This window comes from Mobula hypostoma, chromosome 12 (genome assembly GCF_963921235.1).
Source record: "Mobula hypostoma chromosome 12, sMobHyp1.1, whole genome shotgun sequence".
Taxonomy (NCBI): domain Eukaryota; kingdom Metazoa; phylum Chordata; class Chondrichthyes; order Myliobatiformes; family Myliobatidae; genus Mobula; species Mobula hypostoma.
Genome location: NC_086108.1, coordinates 4,677,927 through 4,702,215, shown reverse-complemented (window position 1 = coordinate 4,702,215; position 24,289 = coordinate 4,677,927). Strand labels below are relative to the sequence as shown.

General features: G+C 45.3%; 1 protein-coding gene across 16 annotated transcripts in view; it reads left to right on the top strand.

The window, feature by feature from the left end:
- sipa1l3 (signal-induced proliferation-associated 1 like 3) overlaps positions 1–24,289 on the top strand; it is a 415,438-nt gene that overhangs the window by 340,490 nt on the left and 50,659 nt on the right. For all 16 annotated transcript variants that reach the window (XM_063063512.1, XM_063063522.1, XM_063063516.1 and 13 more), the window contains 2 exons: positions 8,138–8,256; positions 10,418–10,878. In XM_063063512.1, coding sequence (XP_062919582.1) covers positions 8,138–8,256; positions 10,418–10,878 — 580 coding nt within the window. The remainder of the gene's footprint in view (positions 1–8,137; positions 8,257–10,417; positions 10,879–24,289) is intronic.

Here is a 24,289-nt window from a genome sequence, read left to right as displayed (position 1 = left end):
GTAATTCTCAGCTTTTTTTCCCTATATTATTATGTATTGCGTTGTACTGCTGCCACTAAGTTAACAAATTTCACGACATATGCCAGTAATATTAAGCCTGATTGTGATTCTGGTTGCCCATGACAACCAGGAGAACTTCCATATCATGTGGATATCAGTGATGTAGCACAGCACCTATTATCTTCTTGGTTCTCTTCAACTCCCAAGCTGTTTAGCTGGAAAGACTGTACCTGACAATGACCTCCGTCTGCTAGGAAAACCATGAGAAATGAAGGGTTAAGGACCTTGAACTCTGTTTGAAAAATGTGCGTGTGGTGTCTGACCATGAACACTTGGAGTTGTTGAACCTCCACCCTCCCCGGGTCTGTATGACCATTCAGTATTTTATTTCAGCTCCATTTGCAGAATCAGAAAAAAGGCCCTCCCTTTCCAGTCCTGATGAGGGGTCTCAGCCCAAAACTCTGTTTCATAGATGCTGCCTGACTGCTGAGTTCCTCCAGCACTTTGTGTATGTTGCTAGTCCACACAATCTCTCCAGGCAATATTTTGGTAAATCTTATCTGCACTCTTTCTAGTTTAATAACATCTTTCTGAGAACATGGTGACCAGAACAGAACAATGCACATCCATACTCACATCATTCTACAGTAGAGAGCATCCCAGCAAGCTGCATCACTGGACGGGATGGAAACTGAACTGTGGCAGGCAGGAAGTCTCTACCATGGGCCGTCACAACTGCCCATCACATCGATGGCATTAGCCTACCTGCCATCAAGGACATAGATAGAGAATGGTGCTGGTAAAGGGCCAGTAACATCATGAAGTAGCTCACCTACCCTGCTCATGACCTTTTTGTCCCAATCCCATCAGGGAGGAGGCTACGTAGCATCCACACCAGGACCACCAGTCTCAAAAACAGTTATGTTCCCTAAGCAGTAAGGCTGTTCGACACCTCCACCCACTAATTCACCCCTCTGTACCCCCAACCACCACTGCTTTATCATTAACAAGAGAAAATCTGCAGATTCTGGCAATCCAAGCAAGATGCGCAAAATGCTGGAGGAACTCAGCAGCATCTATGGAAAAAAAGTACAGTTGATGTTTCAGACCAAGACCCTTCGGCAGGACTGGAGAAAAAAGATGAGGAGTAGATTTAAAAGGTGTGAGAAGGGAGGGAGAAGCACAAGGTGATAGGTGAAACCTGAAGGGGGAGGGATGAAGGAAATAGCTGGGAAGTTGATTGGTGAAAGACATACAGGGCTGGAGAAGGGGGAGTATGATAAGTGAGGACAGAAGGCCATGGAAGAAAGAAAAGGGGGGAGGAGCACCAGAGGGAGGCGATGGGCAGGCAAAGAGATAAGGTGAGAGAGGGAAAAGGGGATGGGGAATGGTGAAGGAGAGGGCGGGGGGGACATTATTGGAAGTTCAAGAAATCTATGTTCATACCATCAGGTTGGAATATAATGTATTATTCCTCCAACCTAAGTGTGGCCACATCACAACAGTGGAGGAGGCCGTGGATAGGCGTATCAGAATAGGAATGGGAAGTAGAATTAAAATGGGTGGCTACTGCGAGATATCAGTATTTCTGACAGACATAGTATAGGTGCTCAGTGAAGCAGTCTCCTAATCTACTTCAGGTCTCACCGGCATACAAAAGCCCACACTGGGAGCACTGGACGGCAAGAGAATCACAGGTGAAGTGTCACTTCACTTGGAAGGACTGTTTGGGGCCCTGAATGGTAGTGAAGGAGGTGTAGAGGCAGGTGTAGCACTTGTTCCGTTTGCAAGGGTAGGTGCCAGGAGGGAGATCAATGGGGAGGGACGAATGGACAAGGGAGTCACGTAGGGAGCAATCTCTGCGGAAAGCAGTAAGTGGGGAGGTGGGGCGGGGGGAAGATGTAGGTAAGTGCAGACGTGTGTAAAATGAAAGACGTGGTTGAGGATAGCGTTGATGGTGGGAAAAGGGAATCTTCTTTCTTTAAAAAAGGAGGACACCTCCTTCGTTCTAGAATGAAAAACCTCGTCCTGAGAGCAGATATGGCCGTTACAGAGAAATTGAGAGAAGGGGATGATGTTTTTACAAGTAACAGTGGGAAAAGGTATAGTCTGGATAACTGTGAGAGTCTGTGGTTTATAATAGACATCAGTAGATATGCTGTCTCCAGAGACAGAGACAGTGAGATCGAGAAAGGGGAGGGAGGTGTTGGAAATGGACCAGGTAAATTTGAGGGCAGGGTGGAAGTTTGGGGGCAAAGTTGATGAAGTCGACGAGCTCAGTATGGGTGCAGGAAGCAGCACCAACGCAGTCGTCAATGTAGCGTAGGAAATGTGTGGGATGGACACCAGTGTAGGGTTGGAACATAGACTGTTCCATGTAGCTGACAGAAAGGCAGGCGTGCACGAGGAAATCTGCAGATGCTGGAGATTCAAGCAACACACACAAAATGCTGGTGGAAGGCAGCAGGCCAGGCAGCATCTCTAGGAAGAGGTACGGTCCACATTTCAGGCCGAGACCCTTTGTCAGGACTAACTGAAAGAAGAGATAGTAAGAGATTTGAAAGTGGGAGGAGGAAGGGGAGATCCGAAATGATAGGAGAAGACAGGAGGGATGGAGCCAAAAGCTGGACAGGTGATTGGCAAAAGGGATACAAGGCTGGAGAAGGAAGAGGATCATGGGACGGGAGGCCTAGGGAGAAAGGAAGGGGGGAGAGGAGCACCAGAGGAAGATAGAGAGCAGGCAAGGAGTTATGGTGAGAGGGACAGAGGGAGGAAAAAGAGAGAGAGAAAGAACGGGGGGAAAAATAATAAATAAATAAGGGATGGGGTAAGAAGGGGAGGAGGGGCATTAATGGAAGTTAGAGAAGTCAATGTTCATGCCATCAGGTTGGAGGCTACCGAGACAGAATATAAGGTGTTGTTCCTCCAACCTGAGTGTGGCTTCATCTTGACAGTAGAGGAGGCCGTGGATAGACATATCAGAATGGGAATGGGACTTGGAATTAAAATGTGTGGCCTCTGGGAGATCCTGCTTTCTCTGGTGGACAGAGCGTAGGTGTTCAGCGAAACGATCTCCCAGTCTGCGTCAGGTCTCGCCAATATATAGAAGGCCGCATCGGGAGCATCGGACACAGTATATCACCCCAGCCGACTCACAGGTGAAGTGTCACCTCACCTGGAAGGACTGTCTGGGGCCCTGAATGGTAGTGAGGGAGGAAGTGTAAGGGCATGTGTAGTACTTGTTCTGCTTACAAGGATAAGTGCCCGGAGGGAGATCGGTGGGAAGGGATGGGGGATACGAATGGACAAGGGAGTTGCGTAGGGAGCGATCCCTACGGAAAGCAGAAGGGTAGGGGAGGGAAAGATGTGCTTGGCGGTGAGATCCTGTTGGAGGTGGTGGAAGTTATGGAGAATTATATGTTGGATCCGGAGGCTGGTGGGGTGGTAGGTGAGGACAAGGGGAATCCTATCCCTAGTGGGGTGGCGGGAGGATGGGGTGAGAGCAGATGTGCGTGAAATGGGGGAGATGCGTTTGAGAACAGAGTTGATGGTGGAGGAAGGGAAACCCCTTTCTTTAAAAAAGGAAGACATCTCCTTCATCCTGGAATGAAAGGCCTCATCCTGAGAGCAGATGTGGCGGAGACGGAGGAATTACGAGAAGGGGATGGCGTTTTTGCAAGAGACAGGGTGAGAAGAGGAATATTCCAGATAGCTCTGAGAGTCCGTAGGCTTATAGTAGACATCAATAGATAAGCTGTCTCCCGAGATAGAGAGAGAAAGATCAAGAAAGGGGAGGGAGGTGTCGGAAGTGGACCAGGTAAATTTGAGGGCAGGGTGAAAGTTGGAGGCAAAATTAATGAAGTCAACGAGCTCAGCATGCGTGCAGGAAGCAGCGCCAATGCAGTCGTCGATGTAGCGAAGGAAAAGTGGGGGATGGATACCAGTATAGGCTTGGAATGTAGATTGTTCCACAAAGCCAACAAAAAGGCAGGCATAGCTGGGACCCATACGGTCGCCCATGGCTACACCTTTAGTTTGAAGGAAGTGGGAGGAGCCAAAGGAGAAATTATTAATGGTAAGGACTAATTCCGCTAGACGGAGGAGAGTGGTGGTAGAGGGGAACTGGTTAGAAAGGCAGACATAGCTGGGATGCATGTGAGTGCCCATGGCTACATCTTTTGTTTGAAGGAAGTGGGAGGAGCCAAAGGAGAAATGATTAAGAGTGAGGACAAGTCCTGCTAGACGGAGGAGAGTGATAGTGGAGGGGAACTAGATGGGTCTGGTGTTCAGAAAGAAACGGAGAGCTTTGAGGCCTTCCTGGTGAGGGATGGAGGTGTAGAGGGTTTGGAGATCCATAGTGAAAATAAGATGATGGGGGCCAGGGAATCTAAAATCATAGAAAAGATCCAGAGTGTGTGAAATGTCATGGATGTAGGTAGGAAGGGACTGAACTGGGTGGCGGGGTGGCGGTGGTGAAGGATAAGATGGAGTCGAGGTATGCAGATATGAGCTTAGTGGGGCAGGAACAAGCTGAAACAATGGGTCTACCTGGACAAGCAGGTTTGTGGATCTTGGGTAGGAGGTAGAAACGGGAGGTGCGGGGTGCAGGAACTATGAGGTTGGTGGCAGTGGATAGGAGATCCTCAGAGCTAATAAGGTCAGTGTTGGTGTGGGAGACAATGGCCTGGTACTGCTTAGTGGGATCCTGTTCAAGGAGTAAGTAAGAGGAGGTGTCTGAGAGTTGTCGCTGGGCCTCAGCAAGGCAGAGGTCAGTCCGCCAGACTACTACATCACCCCCTTTATCGGCGGGTTTGATGATGGGGTTAGGATTGATGCGGAGGGAGCGTAGAGCAGAGCGTTTGGAGGGAGTGAGGTTGGAATTGGAGAGAGGAGTGGTGAAGTCGAGAAGGTTGATGTCCCATCAGCAATTGGCTATGAAAAAGGCCAGAGCAGGCACTTTATCATTTCTTGTCAGGGTCATCTTATGTACAGACTCTCCTGTGTCTAGTGTCTCTTTATGGACGTAAATCAATCTATATATCTATAAACTATCTTATGTATTTATATTTATTGTGTTTTTGGTTATTGCTGTATTCTTTATCTTATTGTGCGTTTTTAGCTGCATCGGATCTGGGGTAACAATTATTTCGTTCTCCTTTATACTTATGTACTGGAAATGACATTAAACAATCTTGAATCTTGAAAACATCCATCTGTCTCCGGCTCCCATGGAGCCACGGCTCACTGGAAGCTCAAATCTGGGGCACCTGGTAGCACTGAGGAGCAGGGAGGCTGCAGAAGGATGTTGACAGCTTAGGAGACTGGGCAAAGAAGTGGCAGGGTAGGGCATAGACTATTTTCCAAACGGGAAGAAATCAGAGGTACAAGGGGACCCGTTCAGAATTCTCTAAAGGTTAATTTGCAGGTTGAGTCAGTGATAAGGAAGGCACATTCATTTCGAGAGGACTAGAATACAAAGGCAAGGGTGTAATGCTGAGGCTTTATAAGGCAATGGTCAGACCGCTGTGGAGTACCGTGAGCAATTTTGGATCGATATCTAAGAAAGGACGTGCTGATGTTGGAGAGAATCCGGGAGAGGTCCATGAAGATGATTCCGGGAATGAAAGGGTTAATCTTTCAGGGGCATTTGATAGTTCTGGGCTTGTACATGCGGGGGTTTAGAAGAATGAGAGAGGATCTCATTGAAACCTATTGTATATTAAAAGGCAAAGATAGAGCTGATGTGGAGAAGATGTTTCCAATACTGGGGGACTCTAGGATCAGCCTGAAAATTGGAGGATGTACCTGTACTTTTAGAACAGGGATGAGAAGGAATTTCTTTTCCCAGAGGGTGGCAAATCTGTGGAATTCATTGCCACAGAGAGCTGTGGAGGCCAATCTGAGGGTGGATAAATCTCCTGGACCTGATGGAATGCACCCTTGGGTTCTGAAGGAAGTAGCTGGAGAGATTGCGGAAGCATTAACAATGATCTTTCAAGAATCGATAGATTCTGGCATTGTACCGGATGACTGGAAAATTGCAAATGTTACTCCACTATTTAAGAAGGGTGAGAGGTAGCAGAAAGGAAACTGTAGACCTGTTAGCCTGACATCTGTGGTTGGGAAGTTGTTGGAATCACTTGTTAGGGATGAGATTTCAGAGTGCCTGACAAACCTACTGCAATTGTTTGAGGAAATTACAAGCAGGGAAGACAAAGGAGATGCAGTAGACATGGTGTACTTCCAAAAGAAAAGAGGATGCTGTCTAAGTTGCATGCCATCTTGGTCAATGTCTCCCATCCACTACATAATGTACTGGGTGGACACAGGAGTACATTCAGCCAGAGACTCATTCCACCGAGATGCAGCACAGAGCGTCATAGGAAGTCATTCCTGCCTGTGGCCATCAAACTTTACAACTTCTCCCTTGGAGGGTCAGACACCCTGAGCCAATAGGCTGGTCCTGGACTTATTTCATAATTTACTGGCATAATTTACATATTACTATTTAACTATTTATGGTTCTATTACTATTTATTATTTATGGTGCAACTGTAACAAAAACCATTTTCCCCCGGGATCAATAAAGTATGACTATGACTATGGCTACTTGGATTTTCAGAAGGCCTTTGACAAGGTGCCACACATGAGTCTGCTTAGCAAGATAAGAGCCCATGGAATTACAAGGAAGTTACTAGCGTGGGTGGAGCATTGGCTGATCGGCAGAAAACAGAGACTGGGAATAAAGGGATCCCATTCTGGCTGCCGCTTATCAGTGGAGCTCCACTGGGGTCGGTGTTGGGACCGCTGCTTTTTACGATGTATGTCAATGATTTGGACTATGGGATTAATGGATTTGTGGCTAAATTTGCCGATCATACTAAGATAGGTGGAGGAGCGGGTAGTATTGAGGAAACAGAGAGACTTCAATAGATTAGGGGAATGGGCAAAGAAGTGGCAAATGAAATACAATGTTGGAAAGTGTATGCTCATGCACTTTGGTGGGAGAAATAAACAGGCAGACTATTATTTAGATGGGGAGAGAATTCAAAATGCTGATATGCAAAGGGACTTGGGAGTCCTTGTGCAGGATACCCTAAAGGTTAACCTCCAGGTTGAGTCGGTAGTAAAGAAGGTGAATGCAATGTTGGCATTCATTACAGAATATAAGAGCAGGGATGTGATGTTGAGGTTCTATAAGGTACTGGTGAAACCACACTTGGAGTATTGTGTGCAGTTTTGGGCTCCTTATTGTAGAAAGGATATACTGACATTGGAGAGGGTTCAGAGAAAATTCATGAGAATGATTCCAGGAGTGAAAGGGTTTCTGCATGAGGAACATCTGGCAGTTCCTGGGCTGTATTCCCTGGAGTTCAGGAGAATAGGGGGGATCTCACAGAAACATTCCAAATGTTAAAAGGCCTGAACAGATTAGATATGGCAAAGTTATTTCCCATGGTAGGGGTTTCTAGGACAAGAGGGCATGACTTCAGGATTGAAGGACATCCTTTTAGATCTGAGATTCGGAGAAATTATCTTAGTCAGTGGGTGGTAAATCTGTGGAATTTGTTGCCATGAGCGGCTCTAGAGGCCAAGTCATTGGGTGTATTTAAGGCAGAGGTAGATAGGTTCTTGATTAGCCAGAGCATCAAAGGGTATGAGGAGAAGGCCGGGGAGTGGGGATGACTGGAAGAATTGGATCAGCCCATGACTGAATGGCGGAGCAGACTCGATGAGCCAAATGGCCTATGTCTGCTCCTGTATCTTATGGTCTTATGGTCTATATTTAAAGCAGAGAGTGATAGGTCCTTGATTAGTAAAGGTGTCAAAGGTTATGTGTGAAGGCAGAAGAATGGGGTTGTAAAGGATAATAAATCAGCCGTGCTGGAATGGCAGAGCAGACTAGGTAGGCCGAAAGCTCTAATCCTGCTCCTGTGCTTTACGAATGTTAGGAAAATGTAAACAGAAATGGCAAAAACAAAAGATTAGACATCTCTCTAATATTTATGTACCTCTTCCTGTTTCACTTACATTATGAAGAGCAAAAGAACCCATTGCTTTCTAGAGTAGGAATAACCTGTTTTCCTGCGTGTTTTTTATATCTATAAATTAAAACTTTGCAAATCTTTAATTTCAGAGGCTTTGTGGCACCTCCCAACAATGTCCATGGTTTACTCAAACTCTGGAAACAATGCCTTTAAGCGGCTCCCAAGGCAAGAACTAGCAGGCAAGGATTCACCTAACAGGCATGCCAAAGTAAGTCTTGCTGTTTCTGTGTGTCTTCTCAGATAAAGAATGGTTTGTCATTTTGAAACAAAAGACGTTTCCATTACCAAGTCTATTGAGAGACGACTCTGGTTTGATCCAGATAATAATCACGCTGTGTTTTGTTGAGTTGCTCTGTTACCCCAGCTTTGACTTACTTGCTTACTCCCACCATCCCTACTGGAGCGTAGGCCACCCACAGCAGCTTGCCAGACTAACCCGTACGTCTTTGGACTGTGGGAGGAAACCAGAGCACCCGGAGGAAACCACGTGTCCCGGGGAGAATGTAGAAACTCCTTACAGGCAGCAGTGGGAATTGAACCCGGGTTGCTAGCGCTGTGAAGCGTTGTGCTAACCACTACGCTACCGTATCACCCATTTAGATTCCACTAAGGCCTCAGCTGCTTCACTATCTGCGGAGGAGGGTAATTGAAAGGATGGTGATGGGAGATTTTACTGGGCCGGTGAGATTCTGAGGGTGATGTGTTCCTGAGTGATTCACTTTATGTCAAATGGGATCTGATAGACTTTTTTAAAAAGCTGTTTATTGTGTAAAGAAAAACAAAGCAAAGTAAATACTATGAAACATTTCTGTATTTTGATTTATTTGGGGATACATCATGGTAACAGGTCCTTCCGGCCCATCGAACCCGTGCTGCCCAGTTACACCCACGTGACCAACTAACCTTCTAACCCGTTTGGCTTGGAAATGTGAGAGAATTAAATACACCAAGTTCCTGGAAAGCTCACATCACGGATGACCGGATGACCTCACCTAGTCCCTTCCTGAATAAGAAAGCACAGCAGCATCTCCACTTCCTGAGGAGATTGAAGCAAGTGAGGCTGTCCAACCTCCAATCCCTGCCACCCCCCCCCCATCTTAACTGACGGAGCACCATTAAGAGCATCCTGACAAGTTGCATCTCCAGCTGCTTTGGAAGCAGCTGCGCATCAGACCAGAGGTCCCTACAAAGGAGTGTAAGAATGGCTGAGAGGATCATAGGGGTCTCTCTACCATCCATCGGGGACATTTATCTGGAGCGCTGAATACACAGGGCCCTTAGTATGATCAAGGATCCCACCCATCCATCCAACAGCTTTTCTGACTTTCTACCATCAGGCAGGAGACTCCGATGTATAAAGACAAGAACAGCCAGGATGGGAAACAGCTTCTTCCCTCAGACCATTAGGCTTCTGAAATCACGCATGCCAGGATTATTATTGGATGCAACTAACTGAATGATACACACAAAGTGTCACCTGATAATCTGCTCTGGACCTGACAATATTTAATTTATGCACTTTACTTTGTTTATCCATGTATAATACGTTGTAGATTTTACCCTTACTTTCTAAGTTATTGTGTGCTATGTGTACTACTGTGCTTTACACCCTGTTCTGGAGAAACATTGTCTTGTTTGACCGTATACATGTTTGTAGTTAAATGACAATAATCTTGAGTCGAAACCCACGCGGTCACGGGGAGAGTGTACAGGCTCCGTATAGGTAATGGTAGGAATTGAACCAGGATTGCTGGTGCTCTAATAACATTACACTAACTGTGCTGCCCTAGTTTTGTAAAAGTCATTCACTTAGTTGCCTCTAATAATAATTATAGTATGAGTGCTGAAGGTAATCCCTTTTTATTTTACAATCTCTAATTCGCTCTCAGCTCCTTGTTTGATGGGAATGTTATTCCACAGGACGACCAACCTCCGGTGAATAAGTCTGAGCAACATAATTTAGATTTTGTAATTCTACACTTCCCCAAACTGTAGTCACAGTGATGAACAACTATGTTTTAGCTACTTTTCATAGATGCAGCAAGACCTGCTGAGTTCCAGCATTCTGTGTGTGTTACTCTGAAGAACTAAGTGATTTTTAACACAAGGTTCAGTTGCTCCGCGGCTGGCCGGTGGAGGTTGGGGAGGGGGGTGTGGATGAGATTTGTCACCCAACCTCGGCAGCCTGTGACGTTCCTCCTGCTCACTTTAATAGGCGGAAAATCACAGCTGGTGAGCTCAGGAATTGAAGGCTCAGGTCTTTGTCTGTGACTTAAATAGTTCCCTCCCCCACCCCCACCGGGCTGTCTGTGTCGAGGGCATGCCCAGTTTGCGGTTCCGCTGCTAATTTTGTGCCTGTTCTTTAACAGAGTGATGCCCACTACTCGAGCCAGTCGAGCAGTAACACGCTGTCCAGTAATGCCTCCAGCAGCCACAGTGACGAGAGATGGTTTGACAACGTGGAACACATGGAGGTTGACCTCGAGGCCTCAGTGAAAGGCGCGTCCAGTGACAGTGGTATCGACACCACACTTTACACACCCAGTCCCTTCGCTGCGGCCACGGCGGTCGCCAAGCCTGCCAGAACGGTCCCTCGGCGGGATAAGCCACAGAAGCCAATGCAGGCCTCAGTCACCTACAGTGAGCTGACGGACTGCAACAGGCGCATGCTGGACTGTACACCGCCTTACGTGGAGAAGAAGAGGGACTCATCACCAGCAGTGAGCGCCGGCAGCCATAGCAAGGGTCACAGGGTGAGAAACTACACTGCTTCCAGCAGCAGCAACGCAAGCTTCAGCGTGAATACCGGCAACGAGAGGGCACATCCCAGGTAAGAACAACCTTCTGTGTCACTCATTCCTCTTGAAGGCTGTAGGTATGAAATGCTAGAGGGTGAGTGTGTCACGGACTCAGTTGTCTCAGTGAAGGGGCCTCTCTGCACCCTAGTTTGGCATGAGGTAAGGAAGATGCCTACGTAGATGTTCAGGGTGGAAAAATCAATCTTAGCCATGTCTTTCCTGGGCCCAACATATCGATGCAGTGACAAGCAAGGCACGACACTGGCTATATTCATTAGGAGTTTTGGTATGTCACCAAAGGCACTTGCAAATTAAAACAGATGTACTGTCCTCACTGCGTCACTGTCTGGTATGGCGAGGGGGTGGGGGGAGGGCACTGCACAGGATCAAAATAAGCTGCAGAAAGTTGTGAACTCAGTCAGCACAGTTGTGTGCACTAGCCTCCATAACATCCAGGACATCTTCAAGGAGCGATGCGTCAGAAAGGCAGCATCCATCATTGAGGACCACCACCACCCAGGTCATGCCTTGTTCTCATTGTCACCATCAGGGAGGAGGTACAGGAGCCTGAAGACACACACTCAACGATTCAGGAACAGCTTCTTCCCCTCTGCCATCAGATTTCTGAATGGACATTGAACCCGTTATCTCACTACTTTTTTATTAATTTATATTTTTGCACTACTTATTTGATTTAATTATTTAATATATACTGTATATACATGTATATATTCTTACGGTAATTCACATTTTTTCTCTATTATTATGTATTGCACTGTACTGCTGCAGTAAAGACAATGAATTTCACGATACATGCCAGTGATGTTAGACCTGATTCTGATGGCGGAGGGGAGTGAGCTGTTGAGTGTCTGTCTTCAGACTCCTGTACCTCCGCTGTGATGGTGGTAATAAGAAGAGTTCTTCCCCTCTGCATCAGATTTCTGAATAGACTCTGAATCTCACTGCTTTTTTAACTTTTTAATTTGTATATACTTGCTGTAATTTACGGTTTTTATTGTTACATATTACAATGTACTGCTGCCACAAAACAACAAATTGCATAACAGATGCCAGTGATATTAAACCAGCTTTCATGTGCAACCAGGAAGAGCATTCATAAACCTCACTTGGAGTAGTTTTATTGTAACACATACATTGAAACATGAAGTGAAATCCGCTGCTTACATCAAGCTCCTGCAGCAACACAGCATGCCCACTCCTCACTAACCCTAACCCATACGTCTTTGGAATGACAGTGAACTACGTGACATCACCTCAGCACAAATATTAGGCTGTTGATCTGCACTTGTGGAGAAAATACAGTCGTCTATAAGCGAAGGAAACGCAGAAAATAAGCAGCATGAAATCTATCTGAATATTTTTCATACACTGTGACATCTGGACATTACAGCTCGTGTGAGCATCTCTGGCGGAAATCTTCAAATATTTCCATTTTAGACTTCCATGGCTGAAATCCTCAACTACAGCCATGGAATTTAACTTTTTTTAATATGTATATACTTACAACCCTGCTGCTGGCGCAGTGACATCAGCGCTGGACTCCGGAGCGAAGGTTCCCGAGTTCGAATCCAGTCAGGCCGCTCCCGGGCACGCTTTCCATCCGTGCCGGGTTGAGTGTCGAGCTCACAGCTCGGCCTGGTAAAAAAACAACTGCGCTGTGAGAAGGACGTGGGGGACCGCTCACAGAATCTTTCCTCCAAGACAACCACTTGAAAAGTGGTCGCCGAGGCTCTGGCAGAGTATGGCACACAAGAAGATATATACTTACAGTAATTAACAGTTTATATTATTATGTATTGCAATGTACTGCTGCCATATAACAACACATTACACAACATTTGCTGGTGATATTAAACCTGATTCTGATTAATGGTACTGTAGATCAGACACCAAACATAATTTAAAGATTAGCTTGATCTGTCACATTTGCATTGAAGTGTGTCAATTGTGTCAACGACCAACACCGTCCGAGGGTTGTGCAGGGTGAGCCGCAAGTGCCTCACACTTCTGGCGCCAGCATAGAATGTCCACAGTTCATGGGTCTCGAGCAAGGTGTGATCAATGCGGTTCGTAGATTGGACTCTCTAGCTCACGTTGTGATGTGTTTGTGCTTGCTGGTTGCTCCTTTTTTTGTTGCTATTTTGGGCAATTTTGATCGGGCCCTGCAGATAACGAATGGCACAGTGCTAGATTGAACTAAGCAGAATATGCCTGGGTTGTGACTTTGTAATTTTATATTCTGTGTTTTTTGTTTTTCTTTAGCCATTTGTGCAGTTTTTTTTGCGCCTTAGGGTGGGTGATTTGATGCTTTTCTTTGAGTGGGTTCCATGGTGTTTCATTGCTCTGTGGGAAAGATGAATGCCAGGGTTGTATACTGCATGCATATTTTTGATGATAAATGTACTTTGAATCTCTGAATTGTTGGAATGTGTGAGGAAACCAGAGCACCCAGAAGAAACCCACGTACCAACTCCTTACAGACAGCAGCGGGAATTGAGACCTGATCGCCAGTGCTGTAAAGCGTTACGCTAACCACGCGACCATACTGCCCCACATGGCGTGGAGTATGCCTTTTTCTGCTAGCTTTCTCCTGCTTCTTATAGGTGCTAGTTGATGCACCCTAATCTGTCTCCATGTAGTGAAGGTCTGGTTACTCACTGTAACCCACTGTGAAGTTTGTGGTTCTGCAATTTGCAGTTGTCCAAGTTCCTCACATGCCATGTAGCGATCGACATAGCAGAGCTGCCTTTCTGAGGCAACTTCGTGCACTTCGAGCATTGCAAATCAAACTGTTCCAAAAACACACTTTCCCGTCTGGCAGCTGCAGCTGTCTGAACACATCACGCCCTTGAAACTAGGGGGACCTTGGATACGGAAGAAAGCTCATGAAATTGCAGTGAAGGGGATTGCCCCGTGCACGTTCTGTGGTGAATGCTTGATTACGTGGGCCTAATCTAAATTAATAGTAAAATCAGATTACGGCCTGTAATTCACTTCTGTCATCTGTTTTGCATTGCTGTAGTTTTAATTGAATTTTGCTTTACATTTCAGTCACTAGACACCTCCTGTGAGAGCTGGATTTTCCCTCACACTTGTGAGCCTTAGTCTCTGTCTGTACTACAAATGTAACATTCAAGATGTCTGAGCCATGTCCTTAAATTAACCACCTTCCCTGACATGGTTTTATTTTCACATTAAGCCTCCCTGGTGTCATCTTCCCACACCCCTCCCAGCACACCCTCTTGATCCACCACACATTTCTACAGCTCTTTGTTCCCTGGTCTACCGTGCTCTCCTATCAGATTCCTTCTTCAGGGCTTTGCTTCTTCTGCCCACTGTATCTCCTCCCAGCTTCTTGTATCATTCCCACTCTCCTTCTCAACTGCTCATCATAGCCTCCCTCATGTGTGTCCGCCTGTCGATGGAGCACAGAAGATTGAGCGTAGATTCGATAGAGGTGTACAAAATTATGAGTGTATAGATAGGGTGAGTGCAAGCAGGCTTTTTCCCACTGAGGTTGGGTGAGATTACAACTAGAGGTCATGGATTAAGGGTGAAAGGTGAAATATTCAAGAAGGACATGGGGGAGGGAGTCTTGTTCACTCAGAGGGTGATGAGATTGTGGAACAAGCTGCCAGCGGAATAGTGGACACAGGTTCGATTTCAACATTTAAGAGAAGTTTGGATAGGTACATGGATGGGAGAGATACAGAGGGCTATAGTCCAGGTGCAGGTCGATGGGACTAGGCAGAGTAATGATTTAGAACAGACTAGATGGGCCGAAGGGTCTGTTTCTGTGGTGTAGTGCTTGATGACCATCGCCTACCAGCCCACTCCACTCACCTTTTTATGCTGGCTATCTCCCCTCTTCCTTTTCAGTTCTGAAGAAGGATCTGGACCTGAAATGTCGACTGCACCTCTCCTTCCACAGATGCTGCCTGAGCCTCCGGGTTTCCTCCAGCATCTTATTTGTTGCAACTGGTTAATTAATTCTACTTTCTGTTTAATGCCATTGAAGTTCCATTGAGAACCTAGTGAGGCATTTGCTAGGAATTGGCAATTGGCATTGTAACTGCTGTCAACACTATGATCATCTTGCAATATCTTCCATACAGATCCTCAAATCTCAATGCAGCTTCTATGCTCACAGTCAGGTGACTCTTGTCTTTTGTGTAGTATCGAAACAGTTGCCAAGTTTCTATCAACTTTGCACTGAATGATTGCAAAGTGCAGGATTATCCATTCCCATTTCATCCGCATCTGGTTTCAAACCCTTTCCCTTATCATAAGGGAGAAGTAGCAGGGTGGAGATGTTTCTCTACCAAAGCAGGTGTAGGTTGCTCCTTCCCTCCACTAGCCTACAGGACACCCTTGGGCAAGGTGTGGCACCTGCTTAGCCCCCCCCCCCGCCGATCAGGGTCACGTGAAGCCATGGGAGCAGGTGGGGGGTGGTCGTATGAGTAGTCGGTGCATATCACAAGTCCTGATTATGTGACCACTGTCGCCAGGCAGACAACCTTTGGAAAGTATGGATAATGGCTGAGGTCACCCGTCTTGTAAAGATACAGCCCAGAAGAAGGCAATGGCAAACCACTTCTGTAGAAAAATTTGTCAAGAATTATCTTGGTCATGGAAAGACCATGATTGCCCACGTCAACGACACAGCACATAATGAACAAATAGACAAAGAAAGAGTGACGCACAAACTGCGGGAGGAACTCAGCAGATCAGGCACCTTCCATGAAGGGCAAGAAGCAGTTGACTTTGGGTCGGAACCTTTCATCGGCACTGGAAAGGAGGGATACAGGAGCCAGGATATAAAAGGTGAGGTGAGATGAGGAGTACAGACTGGCGGGTGAGACCAGGTGAGGAGGAAGGTGGATGAAGTCAAATCATGTCAAGTTTATTGCCATTTAACTATATACATGTATACCGTCAGATGAGACAACGTTTCTCAGGATCAGGGTGCAAAGCACCGTAGTACACATAACACACGTATAACATACAAGAACTTAGGAAAGTAAGGATAAAACCAACAGATGAATTACACATAAGTAAAAAAGTAAAGTGCATAAATTAAATATTGTCAGGTACAGAACAGATCAACCAGTGACACTTCGAATGCAATGCGGCAGGGAGTTCAGAAGCCTAATGGCCTGGGGGAAGAAACTGTTTCCCATCGTGACCGCTCTTGTCTTTATGCATCGGAGTCTCCTGCCTGATGGTAGCATGTCAAAGAGGATGCTGGATGGATGGGGGTTAGGGCCCTTGATAATGCTAATAGTCCTGTGTATGCAGCACCCCTGATAAATGCCCCCAACAGATAGTAGGGTGATCCTCTCGGCCATTCTCACAGTCCCTTGAAGGGACTTCCAGTCCGATGCTCTGTTGCTCCCATACCAGATGCAACCGGTCAGGATGCTGTCAATGGTAGCCTTATAAGTAAGAAGCTAAGAGATGATAGGTGGAAGAGTTAAAGGACTGAAGAAGAAGGAATCTGATAGGAGAGGAGAGTGGACCATGGGAGAAAGGCGAGGGGGAGGACTGGAGGTAGGTAATGGGCAGGTGAGGAGAAGAGAAGAGGCAAGAGAGAACCAGAAACATAGAAATATAGAAAATAGGTGCAGGAGTAGGCCATTCGGCCCTTCGAGCTTGCACTGCCATTTATTATGATCATGGCTGATCATCCAACTCAGAACCCCGCCCCAGCCTTCCCTCCATACCCCTGATCCCCGTAGCCACAAGGGCCATATCTAATCAGAATGCAATTAACTCTTCCCTGTCCTCACAATGACCAGTGAGCAACTCAGTTCAAAAGCAGCCGGGCAGGGTTGGAGGATGTGGAAACCTTCAACCATGGCAGCTCCTTCAGAATATATTTAGGGGCTCCAGGTTGCTCGTCCTGTGAGTTTAATAATTATTTCGCTGAACATCACTTCTAGTTACTGTAAAACTGGGAATCATCATTAATGCAGCGATGCCTCAGAAAGGCAGCGTCCATCATTAAGGACCCCCATCACCCAGGACATGCCCTCTTCTCATTGCTACCATCAGGGAGGAGGTACAGGAACCTGAAGACACACATTCAGTGATTCAGGAACAGCTTCTTCCCCTCTGCCATCCAATTTCTAAACTCTACCTTTTTTATTTCTATATTTTATGTAAATTATTTAATTTAACTATTTGATATGTATATACTTTCTGTAATTCACAGTTTCTCACTATTATTATGTATTGCATTGAACTGCTGCTGCAAAGTTAACGAATTTCACGACATATGCGGGCGATATTAAACCTGATTCTGAAATGGGGTGGCATGGTAGGGTAGTGGTTAGCTCCTCACTTTACAGTACCAGCAACTTGGGTACAATTCCCACCGCTGCTTCTAATGAGTTTGTACATTCTACCTGTGACCATGGGGGTTTCCTCCAGGTGCTCTGGTTTCCTCCCACACCAGAGTTAGTACGTTAATTGGTTATATAGGGTGGCGTGGGCTCTTTGAGTCAGAAGGGCCTGTTACCATGTTGTATCTCTGGAAAGATGTTTAAAAACTGCAGTGGTTAACTTTTGAGACATGAACTTGTTTGCGTCAGACCAGTTAATGCTTAGACACAAACAAAGGAGCTTCCGACAGACTGGCTGCTTTTGCTGCATGTGTCAGTCGATTATTCAGTTGTAGTGTTTCAGCTGCATCGTCCCACAGCCCCAATTTATCTATTTCTTCGCAGTGAAATAGTACGCCCATTCCTAATTGACTGGCTATCTACCTCCCCAAAGGAAAGAGATAAAGAAACCGAGTTAAATTGAATTATTATTATTTCTATGATTTATTTATTGCGATACAATGCAGACCAGGCCCTTCCAGCCCTTTGAGCTACACCACCCAGAAACCTCCCCCCACCCCCTAATTTAATCCTAGCCTAATCATGAGACAATATACAATGCCCAGTTAACCTACCACCGGGAGGTCTGGACTGTGGGAGGAAACTGGAGCACCTGGAGGAAACCCACGCAGTCACTGGAGAACGTACAAACTCGTTACAGGTAGCGGTGGGGATTGAACCCAGGTTGCGTCTTGTGATAACCATTACGCTTCCGTGCTGCCCCCTTTTTCATTTTTTATTTATTATATAAATAGTGCAAAAAGAGAGCAAGATAGTTTGCACAATGTCAAAATCCCTTCCTTCTCTGCAGATCCACGTGCCAATCTAAGAGCTGTTTAAGCACCTCTATTGTATCTCTCTCTACTACAACCCAGCAGTATATTCCAGGCGCCAACCACTCTGTGTAACAAAAAACCTGCACTATACATCCACTTTGAAACTTCCACGCCCCCCCCATCACCCCAACTGTTCATCATTTCAACCAAAGATCCAAAGAAGCTACAGAAAGTTGTAAAATTAGTCAGCTCCATCGTGCGTACTAGCCTCCGTAATATCCAGGACATCTTCAAGGAGCAATGCCTCAGAAAGGTGGCATCCATCATTAAGGACCCCCATCACCCAGGTCATGCCCTTTTCTCACTGTTACCATCAGGGAGGAGATACAGGAGCCTAAAGACACACACTCAACGATTCAGGAACAGCTTCTTCCCCTCTGCCACCCGATTTCTGAATGGACATTAAACCCACGAACACTACCTCACTACTTTTTAAAATTTCTGGTTTTGCACTATTTTTAATTTAACTGTTTAACATGCATATATATACTTAGTGTAATTTATTTTTTTACATTTATCATGTATTGCATTGTTCTGCTGCCTCTATAAGTTAACAAATTCCATGATATATGCCAGTGATGTTAAACCTGATTCTGATTGCCAGGGTAAAAGATACCTGCAGTTGAGTAGTTCTAACTCCTCAAAATTTTAATAACATCCATCAGCTCTCCCCTCAGTTTAAACCTTTCCTTCAGGAGTTCAGTGAGGTGGTGGCCCTCTCTCGCCGAAACCCCTCTGTGATCTCTGCTGTTCCCTGGCTCATTGCAGCTATCACCTGCCAGCTTGTACTCCACCCCCTCACCCCCCTTCTCATTTCCAGCTCCTTCCCCCTTCCTCACCAGTCTCATTGAAGAGTCTCAGCCTGAAAGATGACTGTTTATTCACTTTCACAGGTACTGCCTGACCGGCTGAGTTCCTACAGTATTTTGTGTGTTTGTGTTACTTAGTATTATTTTTGTTGCTCATGTTAGTGAGCAAATTCAGAATTAAATCTTTCAAGAAGTGGGAAAAGATTTTAAGGAAAACGTACAGTATTGTACAAAAGTCTTAGACATGCATACAGTATATAGTTAGGGGGCCTAATTATATAACTCAGTATACAGTTCGGGGGCCTAAGACTGATGCACAAATGAGTCTGAGGTTGTGGCCTGCTCTGGGCTTCGTGTCTGTGGACTCACTCTCATTCTGAATGTTGTTGCTTGCTTTTACCATTTGCACGACGTGTATGTGTTTTTTCTCTCTCTCTGTGCATTGGGTATTTGTACCTTTGAACCTTTGTTAGTCTTTTTTAATGGATTCTTTCAGGTCTCTTGCTTTGTGGCTGCCTTTAAGGAGCCAAATCTCAAGGTTGTATAATTGATAAATATTTTGATAATAAATGTACTTTGAATTTAGAACTATGAATTATTTGATGTTCTTAAGTTCTAATGCCATAAATACCAACAGTGTCCGGTGGATGAATGACCTGTGGGTCTGCCTTTAATGCTGGGTGAGGGAAGGTGCTGATCAGAGAGTGACAGAATTTGCAGTAATGTTTAAGAGTGATAAACTTTACCCCTCCTCAGATCAAAGTTGAGTTTATTTTCATATGAAAAACTTGCTTGCAGCAGCATCACAGTCACATAGCACCATATAAGACCATAAGATATAGGAGCAGAATTAGGCCATCTGGCCCAGCGAGTCAGCTCCACCATTTCATCATGGCTGATCCATTTTCCCTCTCAGCCCTAACCTCCTGCCTTCTCCCCGTATCCCTTCATGTGCTGACCATTTAAGAATCTTTCAACCTCTTCCTTAAACATACCCAGTGACTTGGCTTCCACAGCCACCTGTGGCAATGAATTCCACAGATTCACCACTCCTAGCTAAAGAAATTTCTCCTTATCTCTGTTCCAAATGGACGTCCTCCTGTTCTGAGGCTGCGTCCTCTGATCTTAGACTCCCTCATCATAGGAATCATCCTCTCCATATCCACTCTATCAAGGCCTTTCAACGTTCAATAGCTTTCAATGAGATTTCCCCTCGTTCTTCTGAATTCCAGTGAGTCCAGGCTCAGAGCCAACAAACTCTCCTTATATCAAAACCCTTTCATTCCTGGATCATCTTCATGAACCTCCTCTGGACCCTCTCCAATGTCAGTATACTCTTTCTTAGGTACGGGGCCCAAATGACTTGGCCCCCACTCTTGGGATGGCACGGTCGTGCTACGCTTTACACTACCAGTGACTTGGGTTTAATTTCCACCACTGTCCATTAGAAGTTTTTACGTTTCGCCACTGCGTACATTTCCTCCAGCTGCTCTGGTTTCCTCCCTCAGTCCAAAGATGTATCAGTTGGTGGCTTAATTGGTCATTGTAAATTGTCCTGTGATTAGGCGAGGGTTAAATCGGGGATTGCTGGGTGGTGCAGCTCGAAGGGCCTATTCTGCATTGTGTCTCAATAAAATTTTTTAAAACTGCTCCTAATATTCCAAGAAGTGTGGTCTCACTTGGAGTATTGTGAGCAGCATTCACAAGAAAAATATAAATTCTACACAATTTTTACAAGCTAGAACATAATTAGAACCAACTCAGAACAATACATTTTTGTGTAAAGCGGTCACAGTTCTGCTAAACTCTGGTGATTCAAGTTTTGCTAGTTGGTTCAATAATTGAAAGGAAGTAGCCCTTCCTGAATCTAGTGGTGTGAGACTTTAGGCTTCTGTACCTTCTGTGTAGAGAGAAGATGGTGTGGCCCAGAGTGTGGAGATCTTTGATGATGGATGATACCTTCTTGAGCCAGCAAGTTGCTACAAGGATCTAACCCTTAGTAATATGAGAATCTGCAATTACCAAATACCTTTATTGTCTCAACGGAAGAACTCGTAAATTTACACAGCCAAATACCTGTGTGCATGCCTACGAAGTTTTCCTGACCCTCCATGAACAGTCAAATAATAGAAAAGTTAATACCAGTAAAAGGAGTCTATGTGGGCCATGCATTCCTCGTGGTCCTGCTTCGATCTCCCCATGTCTGTGGAGTACTCCACATCCACGATAGTGGGTCTCTAGTTATGACTACTTTTGCAATTGAAGCATCTGCCTCTGTATACAGTCCTTACCAGTTCAAATGTTGCATTTCAGTGTTATTGGCTACCTGACTGACCTATAACACCTTCTTATTGGCTCTGATCCAAACCAGCATCCACTTATTGTCCTTCCTCTGCAAGTGACAACTAGTAATTTTTGGCTCTTTGTTCTAAATTAGTCATCAAATCAATAACCAATATGAATCACTCAGGGCAGACGCAGACCCCACCATTTAAAAACCCCTGCATGTTATATCTAACCAAAAACATTTGGTAATGATCTCTATTACAGCCCCTTACCCAGAGCTTCATCGTGCCTACTTTAAAACACTAGTCCAGCCAAGCAACTCCTGGTCAAAAATGGATGCAGAGCGGCTTCACAAAATGGCAGCCTCCAGCTCCGTCAAGCACACAACAAGAACAAAGACAATTGGTTTGTCTACTTCCACTGTCCTTGATTCATTCAAATTTAGTGATTGTAGACTGTAGTTCTTTCTGGCCAACCTGCACTCAGCCCATAAACCTCCATTCCTTTCCTCATCCATATAGCTATCCAATTTAACTTTAAATGACAACATCGAACCTGCCTCAACCACTTCTGCTGGAAGCTCGTTCCACACAGCTACCACTCTCTGAGTAAAGAAGTTCCCCCTCATGTTACCCCTAAACTTTTGCCCTTTAACTCTCAACTCATGTCCTCTTGTTTGAATCTCCCCCACTCTCAATGGAAAAAGCCTATCCACGTCAACTCTATCTATTCCCCTCATAATTTTAAACACCTCTATCAAGTCCACCCTCAACCTTCTACGTTCCAAAGAATGAAGACCCAACTTGTTCAACCTTTCTCTGTAACTTAAGAGATGAAACCCAGGTAACATTCTAGTAAACAACAGGAATTCTGCAGATGCTGGAAATTCAAGCAACATACATCAAAGTTGCTGGTGAACGCAGCAGGCCAAGCAGCATCTATAGGAAGAGGCACAGTCGACGTTTCAGGCCGAGACCCTTCGTCCTGACGAAGGGTCTCGGCCTGAAACGTCGACTGCGCCTCTTCCTATAGATGCTGCTTGGCCTGCTGCGTTCACCAGCAACTTTGATGTATGTTACTTAACATTCTAGTAAATCTGCTCTGTACTCTCTCAATTTTGTTGACATCTTTCCTATAATTCGGTGACCAGAACTGTACACAATACTCCAAATTTGGCCTTACCAATGCCTTGTACAAATTCAACATTACATCCCAACTCCTATACTCAATGTTCTGATTAATAAAGGCCAGCATACCAAAAGCTTTCTTCACTACCCTAACCACGTGAGATTCCACCTTCAGGGAACTATGCACCATTATTCCTAGATCCCTCTGTTCTAATGCATTCTTCAATGCCCTACCATTTACCATGTATGTCCTAATTTTGATTAGTCCTACCAAAATGTAGCACCTCACATTTATCAGCATTAAACTCCATCTGCCATCTTTCAGCCCACTCTTCTGACTGGCCTAAATCTCTGTGCAAGCTTTGAAAACCTACTTCATTATCCACAACGCCACCTATCTTAGTTTCATCTGCATACTTACTAATCCAATTTACCACCCCATCATCCAGATCATTAATATTGGAGAATGTATACAGTATCCAACCAGAAAGTCTTACTCTTCACAGATATTCACAAAACAGAGAGGAAAAAACAAAGAATAAATGACAGAAAATTGTTAGAATACCGAAGTCCTCTTACACACACAAGCAGCAGCAAAATCAGCAACCCTCCCCCTCCCCCTCCCCTCTCCTCCCCTCACCCTCCCCTCCCCCTCACTCTCCCCTAGCTCCAGCAAAAGCATTCACCCCATCACCACCACCCACAACGCAAGCAATAGCAAAGCCCATAGAGACCGTGATCTAGAGTCCATAGAAAGCTACTGTCCATCCCAACACTGATATTCCAGGCTCTCTCTCACTAGCGAGGGAGAGGGAGATATCCTTCCTGCCACACACATCAAAGTTGCTGGTGAACGCAGCAGGCCAGGCAGCATCTATAGGAAGAGGTTTCAGGCCGAGACCCTTCGTCAGGACCCTCCTGCCACATTGGGGAGGGAGGCCAACAGCTCTCTGTTCTGATGTTACAGTCTGCAGTGTCACTTATTCGAGTTCCCCCAACTCTGAGCCAACACACCATCGAAAGAGAGAGACCGCTCGAGTGCAGAGGCCTCTGACAGCTGCGCCTGCTGTCTCAATATTTCAGCGCTTCAGTTGGCAACATTGGTGAGGAATCAGGTTATTCACAGGGCCGCACCCCAAAGGCTCATGACTTCCAGCCCACTTTTTATACAAGAATGAACAGAATTAAAACAAAAAAAAAGCAAAGTAAGTCCAAGTACATACAGTATGTGTCACCGTATACAATTCTGAGATTCATTTTCCTGCGGGCAATCTCAGCATATCTATAGAATAGTAACTATAACAGGATCAATGAAAGATCAACCAGAGTGCCGAAGACAACAAACTGTGAAGATGCAGATATAAATAAATAAATAGAACATGAGATAATGAGATAGAGAGTCCTTAAAGTGAAATCATTGGTTGTGGGAACATTTCATTGCATTGATGGGGCAAGTGAGTGTAGTTATCCCCTTTTGTTCAAGAGCCTGAAGGTTGAGGGGTAGTAACTGTTCTTGAACCTGGAGGTGTGAGTCCTGAGACTCTTGTATCTTCTACCTGATGGCAGCAGTGAGAAGAGAGGACGACCTGGGTGGTGGGGGTTTGATGATGAAATTCAATTTTGTGTAAGGTGATCAAAGTGGCCAGTTTTGCTAAACTGCAATATTTAGAGTTTTGCCAGTTGGTTGAGGAACCACATATTGAAGGAAATTAGCTGTTAGATCTCACCTGTAAGTTCATTAAGTTGAAGTTCAATTGTCCTTCAACCATACCTGAATACCCATGAATATAGACAAATGAACTCCGAGGCCAAGGTGCAATACATAATACCGTCAGTCACACATGGCACAAAGCAGGTATATTCAGTGAAATGCAGTCACACAAAAAGAATGTAGTCCAACACCCTGAGTCGATGAATACTGACAAATCATGCAGTTGAACTCTGTAGATGTAGTCTTCTGCCGAGCAAACGATCCAGTCCC